The 22670-nt window shown below is 37.2% G+C and overlaps 2 protein-coding genes and 1 long non-coding RNA gene across 5 annotated transcripts in view; 1 reads left to right on the top strand and 2 right to left on the bottom strand.

Moving 5' to 3' along the window:
- Positions 1 to 3987, bottom strand: part of LOC146463081 (uncharacterized) — a 195745-nt gene extending 191758 nt beyond the window's left edge. The window contains exon 1 of the mRNA XM_085084842.1: positions 3907 to 3987. Coding sequence (XP_084940968.1) covers positions 3907 to 3928 — 22 coding nt within the window. The 5' untranslated portion in view covers positions 3929 to 3987. The remainder of the gene's footprint in view (positions 1 to 3906) is intronic.
- LOC146463086 (uncharacterized) overlaps positions 1 to 22670 on the top strand; it is a 340798-nt gene that overhangs the window by 90617 nt on the left and 227511 nt on the right. The gene's annotated exons all lie outside the window — the stretch shown is intronic.
- LOC146463094 (uncharacterized) overlaps positions 19958 to 22670 on the bottom strand; it is a 217952-nt gene continuing 215239 nt past the window's right edge. Inside the window, exons 17-21 of one of the 3 annotated variants that reach the window (XM_085084850.1) lie at positions 22639 to 22670; positions 22383 to 22428; positions 21330 to 21358; positions 20919 to 20961; positions 19958 to 20211 (exon numbers count right to left, since the gene is read on the bottom strand). In XM_085084850.1, coding sequence (XP_084940976.1) covers positions 20134 to 20211; positions 20919 to 20961; positions 21330 to 21358; positions 22383 to 22428; positions 22639 to 22670 — 228 coding nt within the window. In that variant the 3' untranslated portion in view covers positions 19958 to 20133. The remainder of the gene's footprint in view (positions 20212 to 20918; positions 20962 to 21329; positions 21359 to 22382; positions 22429 to 22638) is intronic. The other 2 variants (XM_085084854.1, XM_085084852.1) reach the window with 2 other exon arrangements.

A 22670-nucleotide genomic window follows, 5' to 3' on the forward strand; every position in this document is an offset into this window, starting at 1 on the left:
GGGCCTACATTCCTTTCCTGAAAAATTGAGGGGGTGGTGTAACCTTGTTAGCATTTTAAATAACACAAACTGGCTTTAGGATCTACTTGATAACAATATATTATAGAAAATGAAAGGGTTAGAGAGGTCATATCTTGTCACGTGACCTACATGAGTTATTTTTAGCTTAATATTCTTTAGAGCAAAATGGGAACACTTTTTATTACTCCTTCGAGGCTACCACCAGTTTTATACTGTTAAGAGTATTGCGTATATTATTTCCACGCTTGGCAACTTTGAGATAACTCAAATTAAAGGCACGAAAACAACAACGATTTTTATGGGAGACTGGGCACTAGTACAAAACATTGTTTATTTTCACAGCTAACAAAAAAATCAATAATTTCCAAGCACAGAATTTTTATTTTTGCCCTTCTTACCTGCCTGGTACCAGTAAAGGTAAATCACTATCAGTATAAACTGTTCCTATTTTTGGTTGAAAGTTTTCCAGCATTTTCTGGCCGTACCGAGTCACGTGACCTAATTTGCATACGTCGCACATACCAAAATGACAAGATTTGCAAACCTATAGGTCTGCTTAAGTCTTACGAGACTAGGACGAAAGCCTTAGAAAATAGACCACCCCCTGACGTTTATCGACAGAACTGCCAGACCCATGCCTTAATTTACTTGAGTTTCTTTTTTCCGTTTTTGCTAAAATTAAGGAAAACCTGCCACATGCTAATTTCAGTTTCCGATTCTAAACATCTAGAACTAACAGAACTATTAAACTATACATGCCTCTTCATTTCATCCTTTTCCTGCAATAAAGTAGGAGTTGTTAGTAATGTAGTAAGTTCTGACAATTTCAAATGTTCCTAGTAAAACTTTAAAATAAATATAAAATAAAAAAAGACATTTCAGTTCTACTTGTTCTAGTAAAAATAATGGCACGGATGATTTTGACGATGATGATGATGATGATAATGATGATAATGATGATGATGATGATGATGATGATGATGATGATGATGATGATGATGGTGATAATGATGATGATGATGATGATGATGATGATGATGATGATGATGATGATGATGATGATAACGCTCAGGTGTAGTCAAGTGATGTAGGCACGTGATGATGCTGGAGACAATGATAATAATTAGAATGGCAATGAAATAAGGTTAAATGAGAATGCTGATGACGACGACGACAGAGATGACTTTGTCTGTAATGGCCGTGATAAAACGATAAACACTTTTATGTTGTTTTAAACTACGAGATAGTTTACTTGTTAGACGGCCTTCAGTTCTATTGTTAAAATTAAGGAAATTACCTCTTTCTGATCAACAGTGTTTCCTTCACCTTTTAGCTCCTGAAGTGTCCTAGAAAGAAACACAAAGTAGTACAATAACACTGTTAATTTTTTCAAAAAAAAAAAAAAAAAAAAACAATAATAATAATAATAATAATAATAATAATAATAATAATAATAATAATAATGACACCATAACTGGCCCAGTCCTGTTATCTCTCTCTAAGTTATCAGCACGCATTTGTTTTAGTTTTGTTGTATTATTTCAGTGAACACTCACCGGTGGAAGTCTGTGTTTCTTTCTTGTAGCATTTTTAAATCAGCCTGTTAACAGATGATAGATCGATGCAATTAGAAACAAGTGATTTTAAGTAATTATGAGCGGAATTCATTCCCGAATGATAAAAATTGACTAAAATTGTCCAATTCCTAAGTTCATCTTTTGCCAACTCACATATAGTGTTTACCTTCACACCCCCCCCCCCCCCTCCCTCTCTACGCCAATTTTGGCCCTGTTCTCATTCCTAATCTCCTGACTCCATTTATACTTCTCTATCCCTCAACCACTGTCACGTAACTCTTTAATTTTTGTACTCAACACAGTAATCTCCATTTCTTCTTTCTTCCGATTTCCAATCATCTGATTCCTGTCTTTGTTTCTGACTCCTAATGTCCCATAATCTCGCGTCTTCCTTCATGAATCCCGTCACTTACTACAACAATCTCCCACTCTGTTTCCTTGGTCACCATTCTCATTTTTTCTTCCTTCATCTTCAACTTCTCCTTTAACTTCTAAAACAAAAAATAAAAAATGAAAAAAAAAAATAAATAAATAAATGACCGATTCATTGAGAAGAAAGAAGACGAATAAGAAGAAGAATGTAGAAGGGAAAAGATTAAATTTTTTCTTCATTTTATATTTTTCTATTTATTATATTACAATGTTCCTACCTCGTTCTCTCGTTCCTGGTAATCTACTTCTTTTCCATCTCGAAGAAAGTATTTCTTCGACCTAAAATAAAAAAGGTTTTTTTTTTTTCCTTTTAGGGTCACACAATCGACTCTTCCAAGTTTTCTTACCTGTACTAAGCAAACGATACCGACTGTGCTCGAAATATTCGATATCACACCCAGATCTTCTCGGACTTCGAAGACAAAACATCTGGATACGAGATTACGGTACTAGTCTTTCCCTGAAAATACCAATACTAACTTGCAAATCTCACAACTGCCGAAATATTTTGTTCTCCAAAAAACATTTTACCTGCAGAATTTTGTTCCTAAGAATCGATTTTTATTCGATTTTTTTTTTAAGATTGAGTAAAACATGGGACAAATTTGTACCAGAAGTTTTCATCAGTTGTTGCAAAGCACATTTGAAAAATACTTCTTGGACTTGAAAAGCCTTCGAGATTTCTTAGAAGCGGATACCGGGGAGAAATCTTTTATCTTGTTCGCTTTCCACGAATTGCCCAAGATGGATTTTCAAGAAAAGTTTATTTTAAGTTTCTGGGAAAGGAGAAAGCCGCCGCCAAAGTTTCGTTGACAATCAGTACCCAATGTGCGCGGCGCGCTGTTTTACGCGTAATAGTTAGCACGCGTCAGATTACCAAAACAAATTACAGCAATCTTAGACAATACTATAAAAATTGTACGTTGATAAGAAGTTATAGCAGTGGTTTAAATCTGATACAAGAAACCACTTCAGCAGAAAGAAAGAAGTGTCAAGATGGATATTTTGTAAGGCCAACCTCTAGCGAGAGCAGCTTGAAATGAATATAATTTCCAGCTGCTAGTTGTTCAGCCGTGTTGACTTAATATCAATTTTAGGTTTATTTGAATTGTAACTCTTGATGCATGCGCGTGCTACTAGTCATATGCGCGCGTCTCTGGTTGCGTATTTCAACGGTTTTCTCCTCACTGAAGAAGGGCGATATACCCAAAACGTCTGTGTTTTTTAAACCATTACTGACACTAATATTACTGACACAGATATTTATTTTGCTATCAGTCGTATGAGATAACTTTTTTTCCGAAAATTCCGAGTAAATCTCCATTATGACGTCGATTTAAATTAGATTTATAATTCGATGCGCGCGACTCTTCTAAAGTTCTAAGCATTCTTGGAATGACATAATAAAAGAATTTTTTAATCTCTAGCGTAACCATAGCAGGCGTAAAAAATAAACACTTGAAAACAACTAAAAACTGTTTGCACCATTCCACTAATTTGTACCACTCCATAAAATATATCGTTTAAAGTTCTTACACCGGTCTTTCTTTAAAAAACATTTGAAAGTTATGTGATGAATTGAATAGAAGTCAAAAACAAATTTTGCAACTGTGTAGTTTTGCTGTGTTTATCACAAAATTACTCCTGAACACATTGTGTCCCTACTGTATTTAAAAATTCTCAGTTATCGCCCTAGGATCAATGGCTTCGGAAATGGTTGGAGAACATTGCAGCGAAAAGTGCAGGAGCGAAGTCCATTTTTTTCCGGCAGGATCCGAATTCGCTTCTGGGAAGTCTGTGATAGAGGAAAATCGCCAAGTCAAAGCGAAAATTTAGAAGCCTTTAACATATGACTACTTAAGGTGTGCTTACTAACCTGATGGACGGTCAGAGGACATTTTCTTTGCTTTTCGCTTCTCTCTTTTTTGATAGTCACGCTCTAAATCACTGAGTCGCTTTTTCCGAAAACTCCGAGTAAATTTACCTTGCTGACGTAGCATAATTATAAATGCGCGCGCTAAGTCTGTTTGTTAGTGCGCAATAGCGTTCTCTTTGGTCAGCAGCGTTTTGATTGAAGAAACAGAACGTAAGGAGCTTATATTACTTAGATGAAACAACTGTATTAACGTTCACCTCAACATAGGTCAACATAAGTTCGGGGAAAATTACATTTAAACTAGAAAAAGTTTGTTTAAGCTCTCTTATATCAAGTGAAATTACACCTAGAGTGCAGCAGTGTTGTGGTTTTTCTCGTCATTTCTACCTATTTGTTTCGTAAATAAAGTCTTTCAAAGTGGTCCAGTCAAGTGAGGATTATTGAGTCATGTAACCAAGCGTTCTCTTCAAAATCCCAAGGGAAAACTAAGTGTATATCGCCAACGTCTTGATTTCCAAGAGAAAACTAACAATTTCTCGCCCACGACTTGCCTTCGAAGAGAACACACAAAATGAAGGCGTGTTACAGAGAGTTTCTACTTTACAAGCGTTTACTACGCAACGCATGCCGGGTAAAGACGGCGAGACTAGTTCCCAGCGAGTGCAATTTGATTTTATTTGACCGTATCAAGAAATGATCCATTGTAGTAAGTCAAATTCGTCTTCACAAGTCCAAACAAAAGCCTTTTGTTGTTTATTGCGCTTAGGGAATTGTTCCGAGACTTGGCGAAGATGAATTTCAAATCGTCACAAAATTGTCGGCGTGTCAAATAAGCGACATTAGGGGAGAGGGGTTTGGAAAGTTGCGGAAGGTTTACTATTATTGTTATTGACCCCAAGCAAGAAACCTGGAAATGCTAAATTATTTTATACGATTTTGGATCAGTTGATAATAGCGCGCAGCGCAACGCCGCAAAACAGTGAAGCTTTTATCGATGGTTTCACTTCAGGTCAAGAGTTGTGAATTTCAAAACTAACTTGTTACTCGTAAAAAAAAAAAGAAAGGAAAGAAAAGGCTTCGTTTATGAAAACTCGCGTTTTGGATTAGAAAATCGCCCGATTAGACCGTTTGATTGAAAAGGATCAATGTGGTCGTTGTCATTTAGTTTTAAAACAAAAGCATCGGTTGCTAGCGCGGCTCTTAAAGAAGAGGTGTTAGTTTAAAACCAGCACGCTTTCACTCGCGACGCGACACTCTCGCCAAATATGCAAATTTCGAACTCGTGCAGTCATCGGCTATTTTTGAATTTCCCTCGTGAATTTCGCTATTGTAATAACAAGGAGTTTGAATTTCCCTCCTGAATTAATAAGCCTTTGTTTGGCGCTAAAGCTATTGTTTCAAAACTTCCCTTTTATGGCCGTATTTGCGACGCTAAACAAAGAGCATTGTCTTTGAATTTGAAATTGAAAAATTGGACTCCACATTTTTGTTAAAATAAATGTCAACCCAACATTTTTGAAAAGGCGGTCGATGAAAACTTTTTTGGGGCCACGAGAAAGTACAGAAAGACGTGGAGGAGAAACGAATTGAGAAAAAAAAAAACAAACAAAAAAAGAAAACAAAAAAAAGATAAGAGGAAAAACAAAACTTCGCGACCTATCGTTTTTATGTTGGCAACTTTAGAAAAAAAAAAACATTCTAAGCGGACTTTTAAAGAACCAAGACTCGAGCAGTCCAATTGTGAATAATCGATGTAGATGTATTTTCGGTGTTAAAAGCCAGTGGTGTCCCAAGGAGCGCAAAGATGTCTATCCATGAGGCTACCGTTCAGCCTGAGTATTGACTTTCTACAAATAAAACGGTTTACACCAATGATTGGCAATATGGATCGTCAGGGGTAATCCTACAGATTAGTGAAACTTGGCCTGTAGCTCAGTTGGTTTTGAGGTATAAAGAGGATTGCCATGCTAATTCCTCCTGGGAACTTTTTCTTTTAGAAATAATGATCAAGTGTCAAGTATCCTTTTAAACGAGTTCCTATTTTTGTTGGTTTCATTCCACCATTCCATTCCATTCCATTCCATTCCTGCATTTGCAGCAAAGGAAGGAAGTCGTCTTAAGGACGAGGTTATTCGCACCAGTGCCTTTTCTGCATTCAAGATGGTGCCTTTCTGACAAAATGTATTTCTTGACTGTTGGTCACGACATCTAGCTTCAACTTTTAATTTCTTTCTGGAGGTTACAGAAAACAGAGGCAAATGCGTTGGAAGGCCGCGAAACGCTGACCGGCTCTGCAACAGTAGAAAGCCGCCATGCTACCTTTCGAACATGTAAGAGATCCCCAGAGCGAAATGGAGCTGGACGGATTACAACAAAACCGAAGGATTTTCTAAACTGTACAAACTGACCGATCGGTGATTCGCGGAACATGTCCCCATTTTCAAGGAAGACATGAAAAATGGCGTCGCGATTGTAGATGTTCTTGTTCCATATAATTATATGATTTTTGGGAAAGTGTTCCGTGGAAAGGAAAAGTACCCTTGTTGCCATAGTATTGGGTTGATCACTGAAAACGAAGCAGCCAAGTTTTTAGTCCATGGGCCAGAAAGTGAAACCCTCCCCCCATCTCGGGATTTTTGCAGACATGTATCATTTTGAACCTCTACCCAAGGGTATTCCAAAAATCGATGTTTGCACTTGATCGATTGGTGGGTGTGGCCTTACGGCGCCATTCTTTATTTTAATCAAAGTGCCACAGGGTACCCATCCCGGATTTTTACCAACAATCTTCTTAAAAGCTATTATCCATGGAATTAACACACAAAACTACGCGTACTTACTCTTCTCCATCCCCTCTGTTAGATGATACCTCAACTTTCACTTTTAAGCTTCAAAGTTGACTACTGCGCATGTCACAAAGTTCATTCAGCTTATACCTATACTGTATAAGATTATGTATACGATCGTGTCGTACAGAAACTCTGCATGATCACTCAAATTTATTAGATCTGGGAATTCGTAAACAACGCGGTATTATTAAGCACCGGAACTGCTTTCCACAATAGTTCGTGGCTATTGGTGTCGTGAATATGCACCCGAGATGATTACAACGCTTTCTAGGGAATGCCAATAAATTTAAACAAAACTACAGTTGTTCAAGGCTTGCGAGGGATTTGGGGGAGATCTGACATAAAAAAAACACCTCGCCCGACAATTTAGTGCCTCAAGTACTTTCCATACGGCTTCCCAAGATGCATTGTCCAGTTTTTGGCCATCCAATAATTCTTTTAACACTCGGATTTCTAATCAGCCATTTTGGAAAAGCGGACAGGTAAGTTCTTGTTCTCTGATGCTTCTTTCTCTCGTTTGCTAAGATATTTTATGATTGATTAAATATACTACATCTATATAACAATTATATATTATAGCAAATAATCTCACTTCGGTCGATAAATCAGTCCTTTTCAACGTCTTGAAATGCATATGATTTTTTTTTTGGAAATGTGTTTCTCGAGATCAATTGAATGTCAGAAAAAACTGTCGAGTACGTACAACCGACATGACGTATGAAGTTTCTAACACACTTCACATCCCGAAGCGGAGGAATTGTTGAAACGCAATGGTTTGACAGCCAGGCCCCAGTTGTTCAAAGAGCGGATAACTTTATCCACTGGATAGTTCGCTATCCGGCAGATGAAATGTGTACAAAATTTTCCCCATAGCCCTATAATCTGTGAATAGAGTAGAAGTATATGTCAAATTTGAGTATGGGGTTGTGTGGAAAACTTGCCAAAAGCGTTAGTAGGAGTACATTTGCTCCGCTGGATAGAGACTTATCCGGTGGATAAAGTTATCCACTCTTTGAACAACTGGCGCCAGGAGGCTACGTCGCACAAGGAGGTGAGAGGATCGCAAATTGTGAAGAGCGAGCAAGACACATGCAGTGTTTTACAGGCCATTAGTAATTTAACCAATCCATTCACCATCGAAGACAAAGATGCGCTATACTGTCTTTCATTCGGCGCTCGTGTGCCCCAAGATGTCGAAAGTGACATACTGATGGCTGATGACATCGGAAAGAAGGCCCATCGGGAGTTTGTCCGGAAAAGACTAGTAGAGAGGAAGATCACCTTTCACTCTCCAGTAAAGAAACAGAATCTCAAAACGTTTGCTACCCAAGCCAAATCATCAATGGTTTGCGGAAAGGAAAGAAGAAGCATAAATAACAGCAGGGAGAAACGTCTTTGCGCAACTGGTGATACTGGCGCTAGAGCATCAAGTTAGCTTGGAAAACGTGCTGAGTTATCCGTTGGGCCAGGTCCCTTGGGCACTGGCTACTGCAGATGGTGCTCTGATAAAGACTGACAAGTCGAAGTTGATGCATTCTTCAGAAGAGAAATCGCTCTTGGTACAGAGACCCACCGTGGCATTTGTTTGCTACATCATAGACGGGAATGCGGTTCAGCAGGCAATGGTTACTCTTTCAAGCACATTTGGAGAGCTAGCTGAATGTGTTTTTGATCAGCTCCCACGCGCACAGCATGTTGACTTTGTGACGGACTCCTATCATCCCTGTTCAATTAAAGGAGTAGAACGATCTCGAAGAGGTTCTGCTAAGGCACACCAAGTGAAAGGACTGTCTACCAAAGTTCCTCGTGACTGGAAGAGGTTTTTGTGCAACGAAGTAAACAAGCAACGGGTGACAGGCGACGTCTCTTGAATATCCATGCAGTTGCAAGAGATCTCGGAGTTGATGTCAATCTTGGCCTCACAGCCCTGCACGCATTTGCTGGTTGCGATACTGCCAGCGCGTTCGTACGAAATGGGAAAGTGACGCCCCTGAAACTCCTTAAAAAGCATCCCGAGTTTCTTCGCACATTCCATGCTTTGGGAACATCTGTTGACCTAGCAAACATGCAGCGTATTTGAAGATCTGGAGAAGTTTACGTGCTTAATATATGGCAACAAGTCGGCTAAAATCAGCTACCTAAGACATGAGAAGTTTATTGAGAGGTTCAGTACGAAGCCATGAATGGTGCTGACAAGCTACGACGGAGTGAATATAAGTCTTCTTCCTCCTTGTCGCGAGAGCCTACGAATGCATATCCAAAGAGCTACCTATCAAACTCTTATATGGAAAAAAAGCAGACGACCCAACACCAAGTATCCCCCCGGCCGGACCTGATGGGCATGGATGAACCATTGATAATAACGGACAGCTTGAAATCTTTTGGACTGCTGGGAACCTGATGCCTCAAGAACTGGCAGATATAATAGCCAGCCCTTTGGTCACGCCCGAAAGTGAACATGACAGCAGTCTCGATTACGACAACATGTCTGATGCCGTATTTGAAAGCGCGGATCTGTTTTTAAAATTACCATGGGAGACTGGGTGACGAACATTAATCACTTTTACTACTTGTAGCACAATGGTCTGCTGACGATGGTGACGCGTAACCAGTCGACCCCATCACCTGATGAAGACTAGCAGTAAGAAGTCAATACGTTGCAGACCACAGCCAGTGACTTCATTGTGAGACAAGCAAATCATACTGACTGTTTTCAGTGAATCTGAAGAGGTTGCAATCTACTAAATCTCGTAAAGATGCGTAACTGCTGTTTTATTTACAGCAAAGAAATATGAGTAATTCTTATGCATCGCTTCACATATACCCCTTGCACAGGCTGAATGAACTTTGTGACATGCGCAGTAGTCAACTTTGAAGCTTAAAAGTGAAAGTTGAGGTATCATCTAACAGAGGGGATGGAGAAGAGTAAGTATGCGTAGTTTTGTGTGTTAATTCCATGGATAATAGCTTTTAAGAAGATTGTTGGTAAAAATCCGGGATGGGTACCCTGTGGCACTTTGATTAAAATAAAAAATGGCGCCGTAAGGCCACACCCACCGATCGATCAACTGCAAACATCAATTTTTGGAATACCCTTGGGTAGAGGTTTAAAATGATACATGTCTGCAAAAATCCCGAGATGGGGGGAGGGTTTTACTTTCTGGCCCATGGACTATACCATGCGTGTTCATATTGTGAGTATTAAATTCTCTGTTTTAATAATATCAATTTTTTAGCCATGCACAGAGGAGCAGGGGCACTCAGCAAACCTTTCTGTGCTTTGGAAGAGGCCCTGTTACATTTACTTGTGGTTTGGGCCTGTTCCAGTCACCGCTCCACTCATGTGTGGAACCTGATTGATAAATTAAGTGCAACAAATGAGCAGCATCTGTATCGGTTTGATATGGCAGGTTTAAGTTTGGTATCGCAAACATTGGTTATTTTTACGGGGTCTGCTGCATTTAATGCGACACTGGAGCGGCAACTGATTTATGATTTAGATGCTGTTTCTTTCATGTGCTCACCTTACAGGGGCACCCAACGACCAAATCGTCCTAAATACGTCAGAAGTGCCTTAAATGGATTTCTGTATGTTTTAGAAGCCTTTCATTTTGGTTAATTAAATTTGGAGCTGCCCTAAAAATATTTATCTGTTCGGATATGTTAAGAGAACTTTGGTCGTATCAAAAGTTTGAGGGGACTTTTCTGTCTCATCCGAAAGTTTTAGCTATACTGATGAGTCTTGTCGAAAGTTCGAGGATACATAGTAGCCATACTTTCATTCGAAAATTTTAGGGGACATTTTTTCTCTGTACGTGTGACTATAGAATTTTAGCGAAAATTTTAGGGAATAAAAATACTCATTTGAATATTATAGGCCTACCACCTGTCCATCCAAAAACGTTAGGGGATGAAATTATACACTTTTTCAGGCCTAAATATGCCCCCTGCTAAACGGACAGGGGTATAGTATCCATAAATTAGGAAAATTAGTCCCCATAACTAGCGGAGTAGCTCTATTATCGTCCATGTACATTTCTAATGATATCTGAATTGCTCAACAAATTTTTTAGGGCTGCTTTTAGAATAGTTACGGAGGACGAAAATTTTAGCGGACAAAAACACGATCCAAAAATTACGGGAGTTGTAAAACGCAAACACATCATTTCCGAAAATTCTAGGGCAACTTGATGGTTGTCCGAAAAACCTCCAAAAGTCAAGGGGATCGCTGGGCGAAATTTTTCGAAACTTTTAGGGGTCCTTCCATCCGAACAGATATTTTACCGAAATATTCCGTTGAGTGCCCCTGATCTTAATGGATAAATTTCCCATTCACTAATATAGAGTGGCGGTCACTTGTTAAAATGATTTGTAACAGATAATGAGCTTTTGACATGTGGTCTGCTTCCTTTGATGGATCAGATTGATCTGTGAAAAGTGAAACATAGATAAATTTAAATATAATGAATAGTATGCATGAATTGAGAACTAACAATACATGTGTTAAAAGAATGTTGACAAGAATGCTAAAAGCGTCAAAATCAATGTTTGTTTGAAAGTATCAGAATTTATATTTGTTTGAATGAAACTAGAAGGCTATATTGTTTTAGAAGCGGGCAATATGAGTTGTTATCAGCCGTGATCATTTAAGAGCTATGGCCAAGGTTCAAGCGTCTGGCATTCTTGTATGGATTGTAGAAGACAGGCTACCAAAAGCCAATAATAATAGTGGAGGAAAACATTGACAACTTTAATGCCATGACCGTTGATGCTACAGGAGGATCTTTGTTTACATGTTCACCCTCATTAGCATACATATTTAGCATAAACAACAAAACTACTAAGCAACAAATAATTATGCACTCTATAAAATTAAAGAGCTTGGCAAACTTAGAACCCGCTAAAAGTTGAGAAATGAACTTTAAAAGTGTCAAGATTTTACAAATAAATTTATGGCTGATGGTAGCTCTTGTCACCCGGTCAAACATTCTTTGTAAATTTCACAGTTTTTCAAAGTAAATTTCTTGTAGAATATTTCACACAGATATAATAATAATAATAATAATAATAATAATAATAATAATAATAATAGTAATAAATAATAAATGAATAATAATAATAATAATAATAATAATAATTTAATAATAATAATAATAATAATAATAATAATAAATATAATAATAATAATAATAATTTACTAGATGTGGCAGGTTCTTTTAGTTTATTATGTTCCATTTGTTCATAGCACACTGTTTCATATACAGTGCTCTGTACGCTAATAAGGGAAAATGTAAACAATGAGGTCATCAAAGATTCTCCTATTTTTAGATTTCTTAAACTGCAGTAGGCTAATTGTGGACCAGATGATCACATACCTGCCTTGAAAGGGAACTCAGCAAAGGGTCCACAGAAAGTAAATAAATTAATATAAGTTTTATGTCCATAATTCATTAAAGCATTTTAAACAATAAATTATTAAATTTGCTGCTTCAGAGAGTATGTGGCTATACATGCTTTCTTTTTGTGAGTATACGTAAAATGATTCATATTAAATTGTACCATCTATCAATAATTATTTACCAGGCTTAAAACATAATATCATGTTTCTTTTATTAGTTGTAATATTATTGTGAACTAGTAACACAGGTACACATCAGCCAACGGCTGCCAGTCTTTTTAACCTGCGAGATCAAATAAAGTGTGTATGTTTGTATGTATACTACTTATCCACATTCAAATCCTAGCAGTATGCAGGATGTTTGTCCCATGAACCTTGTTTAATGGCCTTTAAGCTCCCACGAGTCTCCTCTAGCTCAGTGGTCAGTAGAACATTCAAACTACTTAATTGAAGGTCAAAAGTTTGATGCCTGTTGGGACTTTATTTATTATTATTTTTTTCTGAATATGTCTGTGTAAAATGAACGCGAAAAAAAAGTTGCCATTTGTTCACTAAGCTTAAAACAAGGGGTAAGCCCATTTTGAACACCCGCAAGAGGTATGTAGCCTGGAAATAAATGCCCTTATTGAGCCAGTTGCTTAGTACCCTTTTTTCCTGAGCCACACGAGGATTAAGACACCAACGTTAAGCATAAAACAATTGGCCGTGGATCAGTTGAGACATTAAGTAGTTACATTTCTTGTAAGGTTTTTGCTCTATGGTAATACCTCAAATGGGCTAATGCCAGTTATTTTTTTCATTTTTGTAATTAGTACAACACATGAAAGATAGTGTCTTATTTGATAAATAGTACATATCACATAATAACAGCTGAGCCTTATAAAAGTTAAAGCACTGTTTTATTTTTTAATTTTTTAGATATTGGGACTTTTGCATTTGATGCTTGGCTGGGGTTGTATGAAGATGCTCTGAAACAGGAAGCCCAGATATTTATTAAGCAGGTAGAAAACTTTTTTAAGCTTGACCCTACAAGCAATATTCAATCTAATATTCAATAAAAATCAATCTACAAAGCACAATTGCTGGAAAATACATAGACACACCAACATTTAAGAAGTTCCCCAAGTATGGTGATGCTGCTTTTAAAAGCAGCCAGACCTTTGTTAGCAAGAAAATGAGGGACCAGTAACTTAAAGAGATGGAAGAAAAGGGACTTAATCCATCAAATTGTTCTCATGTGTAATTACATGTAGGTGGGCATTATGAGGGTCAGTAGCATGAGTAAAATGTAAAGTAACCCTTTATCAGCCCCCTCCCCTCCACCATTGTTTCCTTTTCTTGATAGGGGGACCTGATAAAGTTGTGTGCCTTCAGGATCAGTTGTTGTGTATTAAATAACTCAGATTCTGGAGCTTTCCTTTAGTTTCTGGTTTCAGGAAATTTCCATAGTATACAGTTTAGCACTCCAACAGAAGGTCATTGAAAATTCTGAGCGGTGGGGGAGGATTCCTCAAAAGGCATTTGTCATTTAAAAAGGAAAATATGAGGCTAAATTGGAATTCTCAGGGGTGTGGAACAAGGGTAATTTTTTTTTCTAGAACAATCCATTGGTTAAGAAACAATACTTAATTCATCAAATGGCAGACTTCTATTTCATATTGTGTAGTTTCTCCAACCCACAACTAGTGACATCAAATTGTTCCTGGTTAATTTTGATTGGCTCATAGCAGTCAGCACAGCATTTCTGTTGACTGATTTTTATTGGGGTAAGTGACAACTCCCTAAAGAAATAAAATTATTTCAGGAACTGTTTCCCTCACTGTTCTGTTAAGAGATTATCACTACATGTGGATAATATAATAGAGCCAAGAGCCCACTACCATTTATATTATTGTAAAAGAAGTCTGTCTTACAGCGGAGTTGTACTGTGGAATAGTCTGCCCTTGAATATTTGACAGTCGCTGTCTCTTAATGAATTTGAATCTAAGCTGAAGAATTATGATTATGGCAGTAGTCTTATATAAGTTTTATTTTGTTTTTATACACGGCTTCCTTGTAAAGCAGGTTTTTTTTCATTTCTCTTATTGTAGTAGTTATTGAAAACATTAATTTAGTTAGGTAGTTAGATTTATTTAAATTAAATAATTATTGTATAGTCTTGAAGGAAACACCGTGTCTAAATAAAGATTTTACCTTACCATTGTAGCGTGAAGTGAAGTGACTCCTGGGGAACATTACTACTCCCCCCCCCCCCCCTCCCCCCAGTATGGGTTGCTATTCAGCCTTTCTTCATTAATTGCAGTCCATGTATCTAAATTTTCCTGAATACATTTATCAGGATCTGGCTCCTTGGCTTTGCCCGGTTAACGTTTTCAGAACAAATAGAGGAATTTTCCTATCACATTGCAGCACTGCAGCATGTTTTCCCCTCGACTGAAAGAGACAGTTTCCGACTCACTGTAGTCTCCATCCCATTTGCATAGCTCTGATACTCTTGACGTTAACGACGAAGGGTGGGGATTTAGAGCCGGTCCCTTCCCCTTACCCAGGCTCTCGGGAACTAGACAGATAAATTAAAATAAAGCAAAGCAAACAAACAAACAACAACAACAACAAAATGCAATCATGCTCAGTGGAAGAGCACCTACCATCTCCCCTTAATTTCTCAATTACACATACAACCTACAGAGAAAAGACCAAAAGCAACAACTTCAATAGTTCTTTGTTCAATGAAGCTTTGTTGTATTTTTATTTCGCTGTTCCTATTGATTGTCTAATAACGCCTTTTAAAAACAAATTTTGCGAGCTAGTATTTTAGGATCGTACTGCTCATGAGATTCAGCAGCTTTAAGCTAAGTTTAAGTTTTACTTGGACCACGAAAAAACAGTCACTGCACAGTTGATTCTTACAAAATATGAAAGGAACACTTTTACAACACTTGTTAAAAACTTACATCACAAAGTAAGAAGAAATAATTTAAATATCAGGTTGAACCAAATCTCGATTGTTTTTATTTTAAAAGTTTGTTCTTTGTTTTATTACTTTAATCTTTGTCCTCATGCACTACATTGCATGTAGTTCAATGGCTTGGGCACGCCTTTTCGCTGCAGTCCTTTTACAAAGCTCCTTAACCGCCTTCCTAAACTCTTGCATTCTTATAGCATATATCACTGGATTCACGATAGAATTGGCGCAATATAACAACTCTAATGTTAGGTGTATTTGAATGAATGCTTCAAGGGACATTTGTTTAAATACAATGTGTTGTGGAATTGTTATCAAAATAGATACGGGCAGAATGGTCAGGAAAGAGACCACGGTAACTATGCTTAAGGTTACTGACAATTTCCTTTCTGACGCAACTGCTCTAAAATGCTGCGGAGGAGGGTTACTTTTGACTTTTACGGTAATAATAAGATACGAAACAGTTATGATAAGAAGGGTTAGAAAAGTGTAACATCCCACTGTATACTGAATTAAAACTAACTCGAGCACTTGAAGAACAGACATCATGGATGCCAAAAGCAAAGTTATTATCCAGCTGCCAATAATAACTTTGAAGTAAAGCCATTTCTCAATTAAACAGTGCCTAAAGGGGAAAAGTGTGGCGTGTAACCGCTCTAAAGAAATTAACGAAAGATTGGCCTCAGAAGCTAGAGGAAAAATACGACCCAAGGTTAAAATGATGAATTCTTGCCACCTGAAACCATTTCCGTGATCGAAATCTGGGCCGAATATTTCCAATGGTCCTGTCACTGCTCCCACCAGTAAATCAGCCACAGTCAGGTTTATTATCAGATACGTAGTGCGCTTGCGTAAGTGGCGATTTCTTGCAACGGCGACGAGAGTGAAAGCGTTGATTATAACTATCACAATAAATTCAGTGATAAAAACTTTTGACCAGGTATTTTCCAGCTTTTCTAAAGAAGGATCTTCAACAGTGTAATCAGCCATGCTTTAATAGAACTGAAAACTTCCTTCTCCTCGAGTTAATTCTTTGTAAGCTGTGGATAAGAACAAAGTAAAGAAAAAGATGTTTAGCCGTTTCTTGAACTCTTCGATTAATATTTCATTTCCTAGACTAGACCTTTCTTTTAAATTTATTTCAATGATTCATTCTTTTGTTTTTCCCGTGTTCGGTGTGGTTGTCTCACAGTTTCTTTGAGAGACATGAGTTATGCCAGTGTTCATATATGGTCATAGCAATTCCTTTAACACGTAAGTTAAAAACCATGAATGTTTGTCAAATGAGCCGGGCATAAAATCTTCAACCTGAAATATGAAAGGCAAAGTTTCTGAAAGGTTTTTCCTTTGGTATTTTTCCAATGATGGTCTCTCTGTCACAAAAAAGGTTGACTTAACTTATTAAAATTGACTGCCTTATTGAACAGTAGCTCCTCTAAAATATCAACAATAAATTTACTTTCTGCGTCTAATTTCCAAATTTTTGCAAAAAGTCTGTGTTTGATCGCATGGTTATCAATCGTAAATCGCCGCTCCATTTCCCATTTCGCCGGATCTACATTTACAGAAATCTTTATAGCGACGTAAAAATTCGCAATGAATTTCAATACAATAATAATTTTATGCCTTGTTTTCATAAAGACGTCAGTCCTTCAGCCGAACAGTCAAATATTCAAATATTCTCTAGGAAAAGACGGTCGCTTTAAAGTCTCACTCTCTATCCAAACGTGTCAATTTTGCTGTACCGAAGTGTTTAATTTCTTGTTTCGCCTACTATGTTTGCGAGGCATTTTGCTCTATTAGTCGATCAACGCCAAACTATGTCCAAGGCTGCTTTAGTTGAAGCTTGTTCTTGTCATCGTTAAGATCTGTGAATGCGGTGAATTCTTGTTTTGATAAAATGATAATTGCCCACATGATATTCTAAGGTGTATGTAGATTAATTTCGATCAAACATGACAACGTATTAAAACGATGTTATTTTTGTGCTAAACTCAGCTGTACCCATATGGCATCACATGAAAGCAAGATTCTGATTCGTTTTCTAATCTCTTTAGTTGTTTTTATCCTTCTTCAATTTGTAAGTTTTGATCGCGAGGAAATCGAAGTTCGCGCAAATCATCGCTCACTAGATATTTGGCGTGGAAAATTGGTTCTTTTCTCTGAACTAGACGAGGATGAGTAGTTAATCAACAGTAAACAGAATAAAATACGAATAACTAAACAGGAAGTGTGCCAGATACACAGACTTCTTTGTAACGATTTTTTTCTGAGTTGTGTTTTTTTTAAAGATAAATTTCTTGAATTAACTGGAAAAACTATCAATCGAGGCACACCAAACTTTCCCAGAATGTATCTTAAGTATAAACAAGGAACTACTAAAAATGGCAGGTGCATAACTTAGGTTCTTTAAAAATTCAGCTCAAATTAAACCATACGGTTTCCTTTTGTAAACTCTGTTGTCATTTAGCCATCTGCATTAATAAAGCGGAGCATCACCTCATAATTTGTTTTAGTCTCGTAGTTGTCTTTCCTGTGGTAGAACTTCACTGATGAGCTAAACGATTGCTTTTCTAAAAATATACTCTTCCCTTCCTTAAATTTTTTTACTAAATGAAAAAGATTATCACGTCACCCTGTAGCTCTGTGGTTAGCGACCGACCATTATAGAGAACGTCATGTTGTTCAGAAGGAAAATAGTTCTTTCTTTCAAAATCGTGACGTGTGGAATACTACATCTTTCTTTATATTTCATTATTTGAGTAAAACCGTCACTTTTTATTCGACAAGTGTTTGAATTCATTGCTATTTATTAACAATATTTATATATAACTCGCTGCCCAACACTGACTTGCCTTCAGTAGATCGTCTTTCTTACTAACACTGATCTTCGTGGACTGAAACTTTACTGGAATGTTAACAGAGGAGCACAAAATAATAATGTTATGCCAGGTTTGTTTGAATGTTTCAGCCTTGCAAAAGCCCCACTCCATATTCACTAGCAAACGACGCTCACAACAAACTTAATTGGAGTTTATGAAACCATCTACAAACCCTACCCTTAAAAAGCGTGATATATTCCTGACACCATTTTTTTACTTGATTAGGCAATGATAAAGTATTGCTACTCACCTCGTTTCTTGATAACGTGAATAATGCCAACTTGGTTCCAAAACTGCCTTTAACTGGCGAGACTGAATCTTGCTACAAACATGCCCCTCATTTGCATCAAATTAGCTCTTCTTCCGATCAATTTTAGTAGCCATGCAAATTTTCATTTGGACTGGGTATGTTTTGTTGTTGTTGTTGTTGTTGTTTTTTTTTTTTCTTAATCCAGTCTAATCTCTTACAGCGTGCGTGCAGACGTCCAACATTTCTTTTCCTTGGAGCGGCATTGTTAATAGTGTTTCACTATCCTTCTATTTCTGTAGGATGAGGGATTGGGCTCCAATTGGTTGCTTTGCACCTGCGCATTGTCAGTGAAAGAACGAACGGACGGACAAAAGTCCATCTAATTTACCAAGAAATCACGCAAAGATGAAGTCTAAAATACAATAAAATTACAATGCAAAATCCAACAAGAGGATAAATAATACATTACAAGTTATACTTAAGCTTGTAAGAAGGAAAACTAAAATAATTATTCGTTTTAACGTAAAGGTAAATCAGAAGAATCAACTCTGATTGGCTATTGTCAAGAAATACTGGAGATAATTTATGCGACATAATTTCTCAGTGTTTTTCATTGACAGACATTTGATCGACGCAGCTTCGATAGGTTAGACAAGAAACTCTATCAACTGATACATATTTTTTTCTAAAAACTAATCTCATTTTGTCGGATGTTTTTTCAAAGAATCAGTTTTCATTATTTTCTCAAGTAAATCGATAGCGCTTTTTGATGTTAGGAATTCTGCGCCATATAAGATGTTTCTTACTAGCTGTTGGGGCTGGACCTAGGAAAGACTTTTTTAAGGTAATCGTAGTTTAATTTCTTAGAGATAGACTTTCGTAATAATTGAACCTCACAGTCCGCTTTCAAATACCATAGCATTAATAAATACACAATAATAGAATTTTCCTTAAACTGACACACTAGTGGATAACCGTCATTATGCCTGGGCATCTGGAGGAAAACATTTGGTTACCATACTGTTTTTTCAGATATTGCTCAACGGTACTAAATCGAGCTTCGCAGAGTTGGTTTTCAAACAGGTACTGAATAACATTTAGCAGTTACATGTAGAAGCTTATAGAAACTTTGACTTTGCCTTAATGCGCAATAGAGTTGGGCACTTCAAAAGAGAGGAAGAACTATAAATTGTTAATTACGTTTGCACGGAAACCCAAAGGTATTGTTTGATGCAACGACACGAAGCACACAAACGTCATAGCCGCTAGAGAGCCGGACATTATCCTGCTTGTCCCCTGAGAGAGCTAAACGCTGGTAATTAAGACTCGCTCAGCTCTGCTCGCAGGAAGTGACTTCCTCCACTTTGATCAATTTCAGATCAATGATCTACCTTGCGTTATTTTATGCACGTGATACTTGATACTGGGCACGTCCCGACCCCCTCCCCGTTCTCCAACCCATCTTTCTAGATTGGATAGACAGTGAACCCTCTTTCTCCCCCGCTGTCCCACACGTTCCCCTCCTTCTTCCTCGCTCTTTATTGAATTGCAGTTTTAGTTGTTGTTCTGGACACTTCTTGCCACCCTCCCTCACATTCCTCCTGAAACGCCGACAATCTGTCTCATTTCTAAAAACCACTGCAGGTACAGTTCCGAATAATACCATCTTTCAATATTTCGAAAGGTAAAACATTGAAATCCAGCTCAAACTGTCAAAACGAATATTTATTTAAACACATAATAAAACGACTGTACTTTTTTCTTCCGTCCGTTAAAACGAGAAGGCAAATTACTCAAGTCAGTTTGATGTAGAAAAAATGTACAGTATTTAATTTACAAAACAACAAATTATTCGTACTCTGATATAAAACAAGGTGATTCTTTTAACTTCGAAAGCAGAACAGACTGCATAGCAGTCTGATAACCCTTCTGGATTTCCTGGATTTCTTTCTTGTTGGAAACTGGTGAGGAGATAACATGTCGTTAATTCATACATCTTATCAGAAGAAAACTAATTATAATTTACTCCGTTTGCAGACGCCTATGTTCAAACTACCGCACATTATGAGTATTAAGCAATATTTTATTTTATAAGTTCCTCTGCCCATTGACTTTCTTGTTATTATTTGGCCTCTATAGCAAGGGTGGGATAGTGGCAATTTAAATTATTTTTACAGGATAGTGTGAGGGCAGTTAGGGCTCGCTGTGGGAGGGTGGTATCGAAAACAGTTGTTGCTTAAAGGCGAAATGACACGCGTAAATCTCAAGTCCAGTCAACACGGATAAATTGATTGATTGTTTTAAATAGTCTCGCCGTTTCTTTATTCCTCGGTTGTTTCATTCTGAGTATTATAAAAACCTATTCTTACTTTCATCAACACAGTTTTCTTCCTCTGCACACGAAAAAACAACTGAGGAATAGAGAAATCGCGAGGTTAGCGTTCCTGTATTGACTTTGCAAATCTACTATTCTCAGTCTCCTGGAAGTGAAATGTGACACTTTTATGCGCCGCAAACGCGGGGAAGAAAATTGATAAGGAATTCTTTTTCGATGTTCATACAGGAACAACATAACGATTTGATGATGGACACAAATAAAAAAAAAGAGATTTTCTTTCGTATGCACTTCCAAATATTTCTGATGTATGAATGTATTCTCAATACTCACTTCCTGCAGTGGTTCAAGCACTTTTTTAAGTTCTGTCAGTTCACTGTTAGAGAGAAAACAGAAAAACGATCTTACTCACAGATTGACCACCAAAGTATTTCAAATTAATTTTTGAGAAAATCTCTCAGTTTCATATTGCGTTTGCTAATCCTTAATTATAATATTTATTATGCATAGAGAGTTGCAGTGTAATCCAACCCGAACTAATCACAAACTGAAATGTAATCAAGTATGACTGGCCCTTATCATTCCTTCCAGTGAGCTGGTGGAACTTCACAAAGCGCAACAAGTTTTGCTTAGTTACGCCAGCTCTCTCACTTCAATACAGTCACTCTAATTTCTAAAAAAATAGTCTTCGTTCCATTGATACAATAGTTTAGCTAGCTAGATTTTCTACTTTGCTGAACTTACTTTTCTTTGTTGTCCAGTTGATCCTTGGCCTGAAATAGCAACCTGCAAGTTAGACTAACTACCTTGGCAAACCAAGATTACTGATCATAAATTTAAAAATTTGCGTTTCATAATGACAAGTGCAAGGTAATTGCAATGGACCTCTTTCAGGCTAAGAAGAACTTGCAAAGATAGGTATCCTTGTTTTCAAGTTCATCCTAATCGTGAAAGAGAAAACAGCAAGTCAGACCAATTACCTTTGGAAAGCAGAATTACTGATTCTTAATTAGAAATGTGCGTTCGTTACGAAAGTTGTCTTTATTTCCCAAAACTTTCCAGAACATTCTATTGAGCATTCTATGGAAATTTTCAGAACATTTTAATATTTTGAGTCACGATTTACATAATTGGTTTTAAACAGCACATATACGCTGCTGTAAATGTTATTGTAAATGGATTCTGGATGGTTCTAAGACCTTACTACACGACTACTGCATAAGCAAGTAAGCTTAGTAGTTTGACAGAGAGATTTTCAGAGAAATAAAAACAGTGTGTCAAGAAGTCTATTCAAAGGGCTTCAATCATGACGGAGCTGTGTGCTGATTCAAGTGTAAAGGCTGTATGTCAGAGCTATGTGCTAAAGTCTTTGTGACAAGAACCTGTGAATTGTGAAGACTTCTAGTGTTGGGGAATAAATCTGCTTGTTTCTGTTAACAACAATCCTGAGTTCAGTCTATAAAGAGAAACTGCTCCTTCAATGAATATCCGAACAGCATTTCGTAATGAAAAATGCAAGGTAATTGCCAGGGAACTTTGATTTCTACTTTAATACCGCTTTGGGTCTGTCTCCCAAAGCCATTATGTAAGCGCCTACAAAATGATCTCTCATTGTGTTTGTGACTTAGGGTTTCCATTGCATACGTTTTGCAAGGAATAACTTCAAAATAGGAAAAAGGCGATATGGCCCGGCGCCAAGCCTTCCTCGCTACTCACTAAGTCTCTTATTTAGAGGCAGAGTAAAGTTTCAAACAGCAGCGAGGTTTTATAAGTGACATTCCTTTCGTTCTTTCTCACCTGTTGTCGCCAGGCGGAGAATTCTTCAGCCTTTCTTGCGCCCTCTCTAAATTGAAAATAAAATAAAAATAAAATAAACAAATAAATAAATAAATAAATAAAATGGTATGAATGTATTAATTATACGCTTCAGTTAGAGTGTGAGTTTCCCTAAATTCTTTTTCATTTTGCGCAGGGATTTTTAATGTAACCGGGAAGTTATGATTAAAATAGAAAATAAGCTAATGGGTTGGAAGCATGAAAAGATTGTTTTTACCTCTTAAGCTCTTCAATATCATCTGTGAATGA

Source organism: Pavona decussata, unplaced genomic scaffold (assembly GCF_977016875.1).
Source record: "Pavona decussata unplaced genomic scaffold, jaPavDecu1.1 SCAFFOLD_180, whole genome shotgun sequence".
NCBI classification, from domain to species: Eukaryota; Metazoa; Cnidaria; class Anthozoa; order Scleractinia; family Agariciidae; genus Pavona; species Pavona decussata.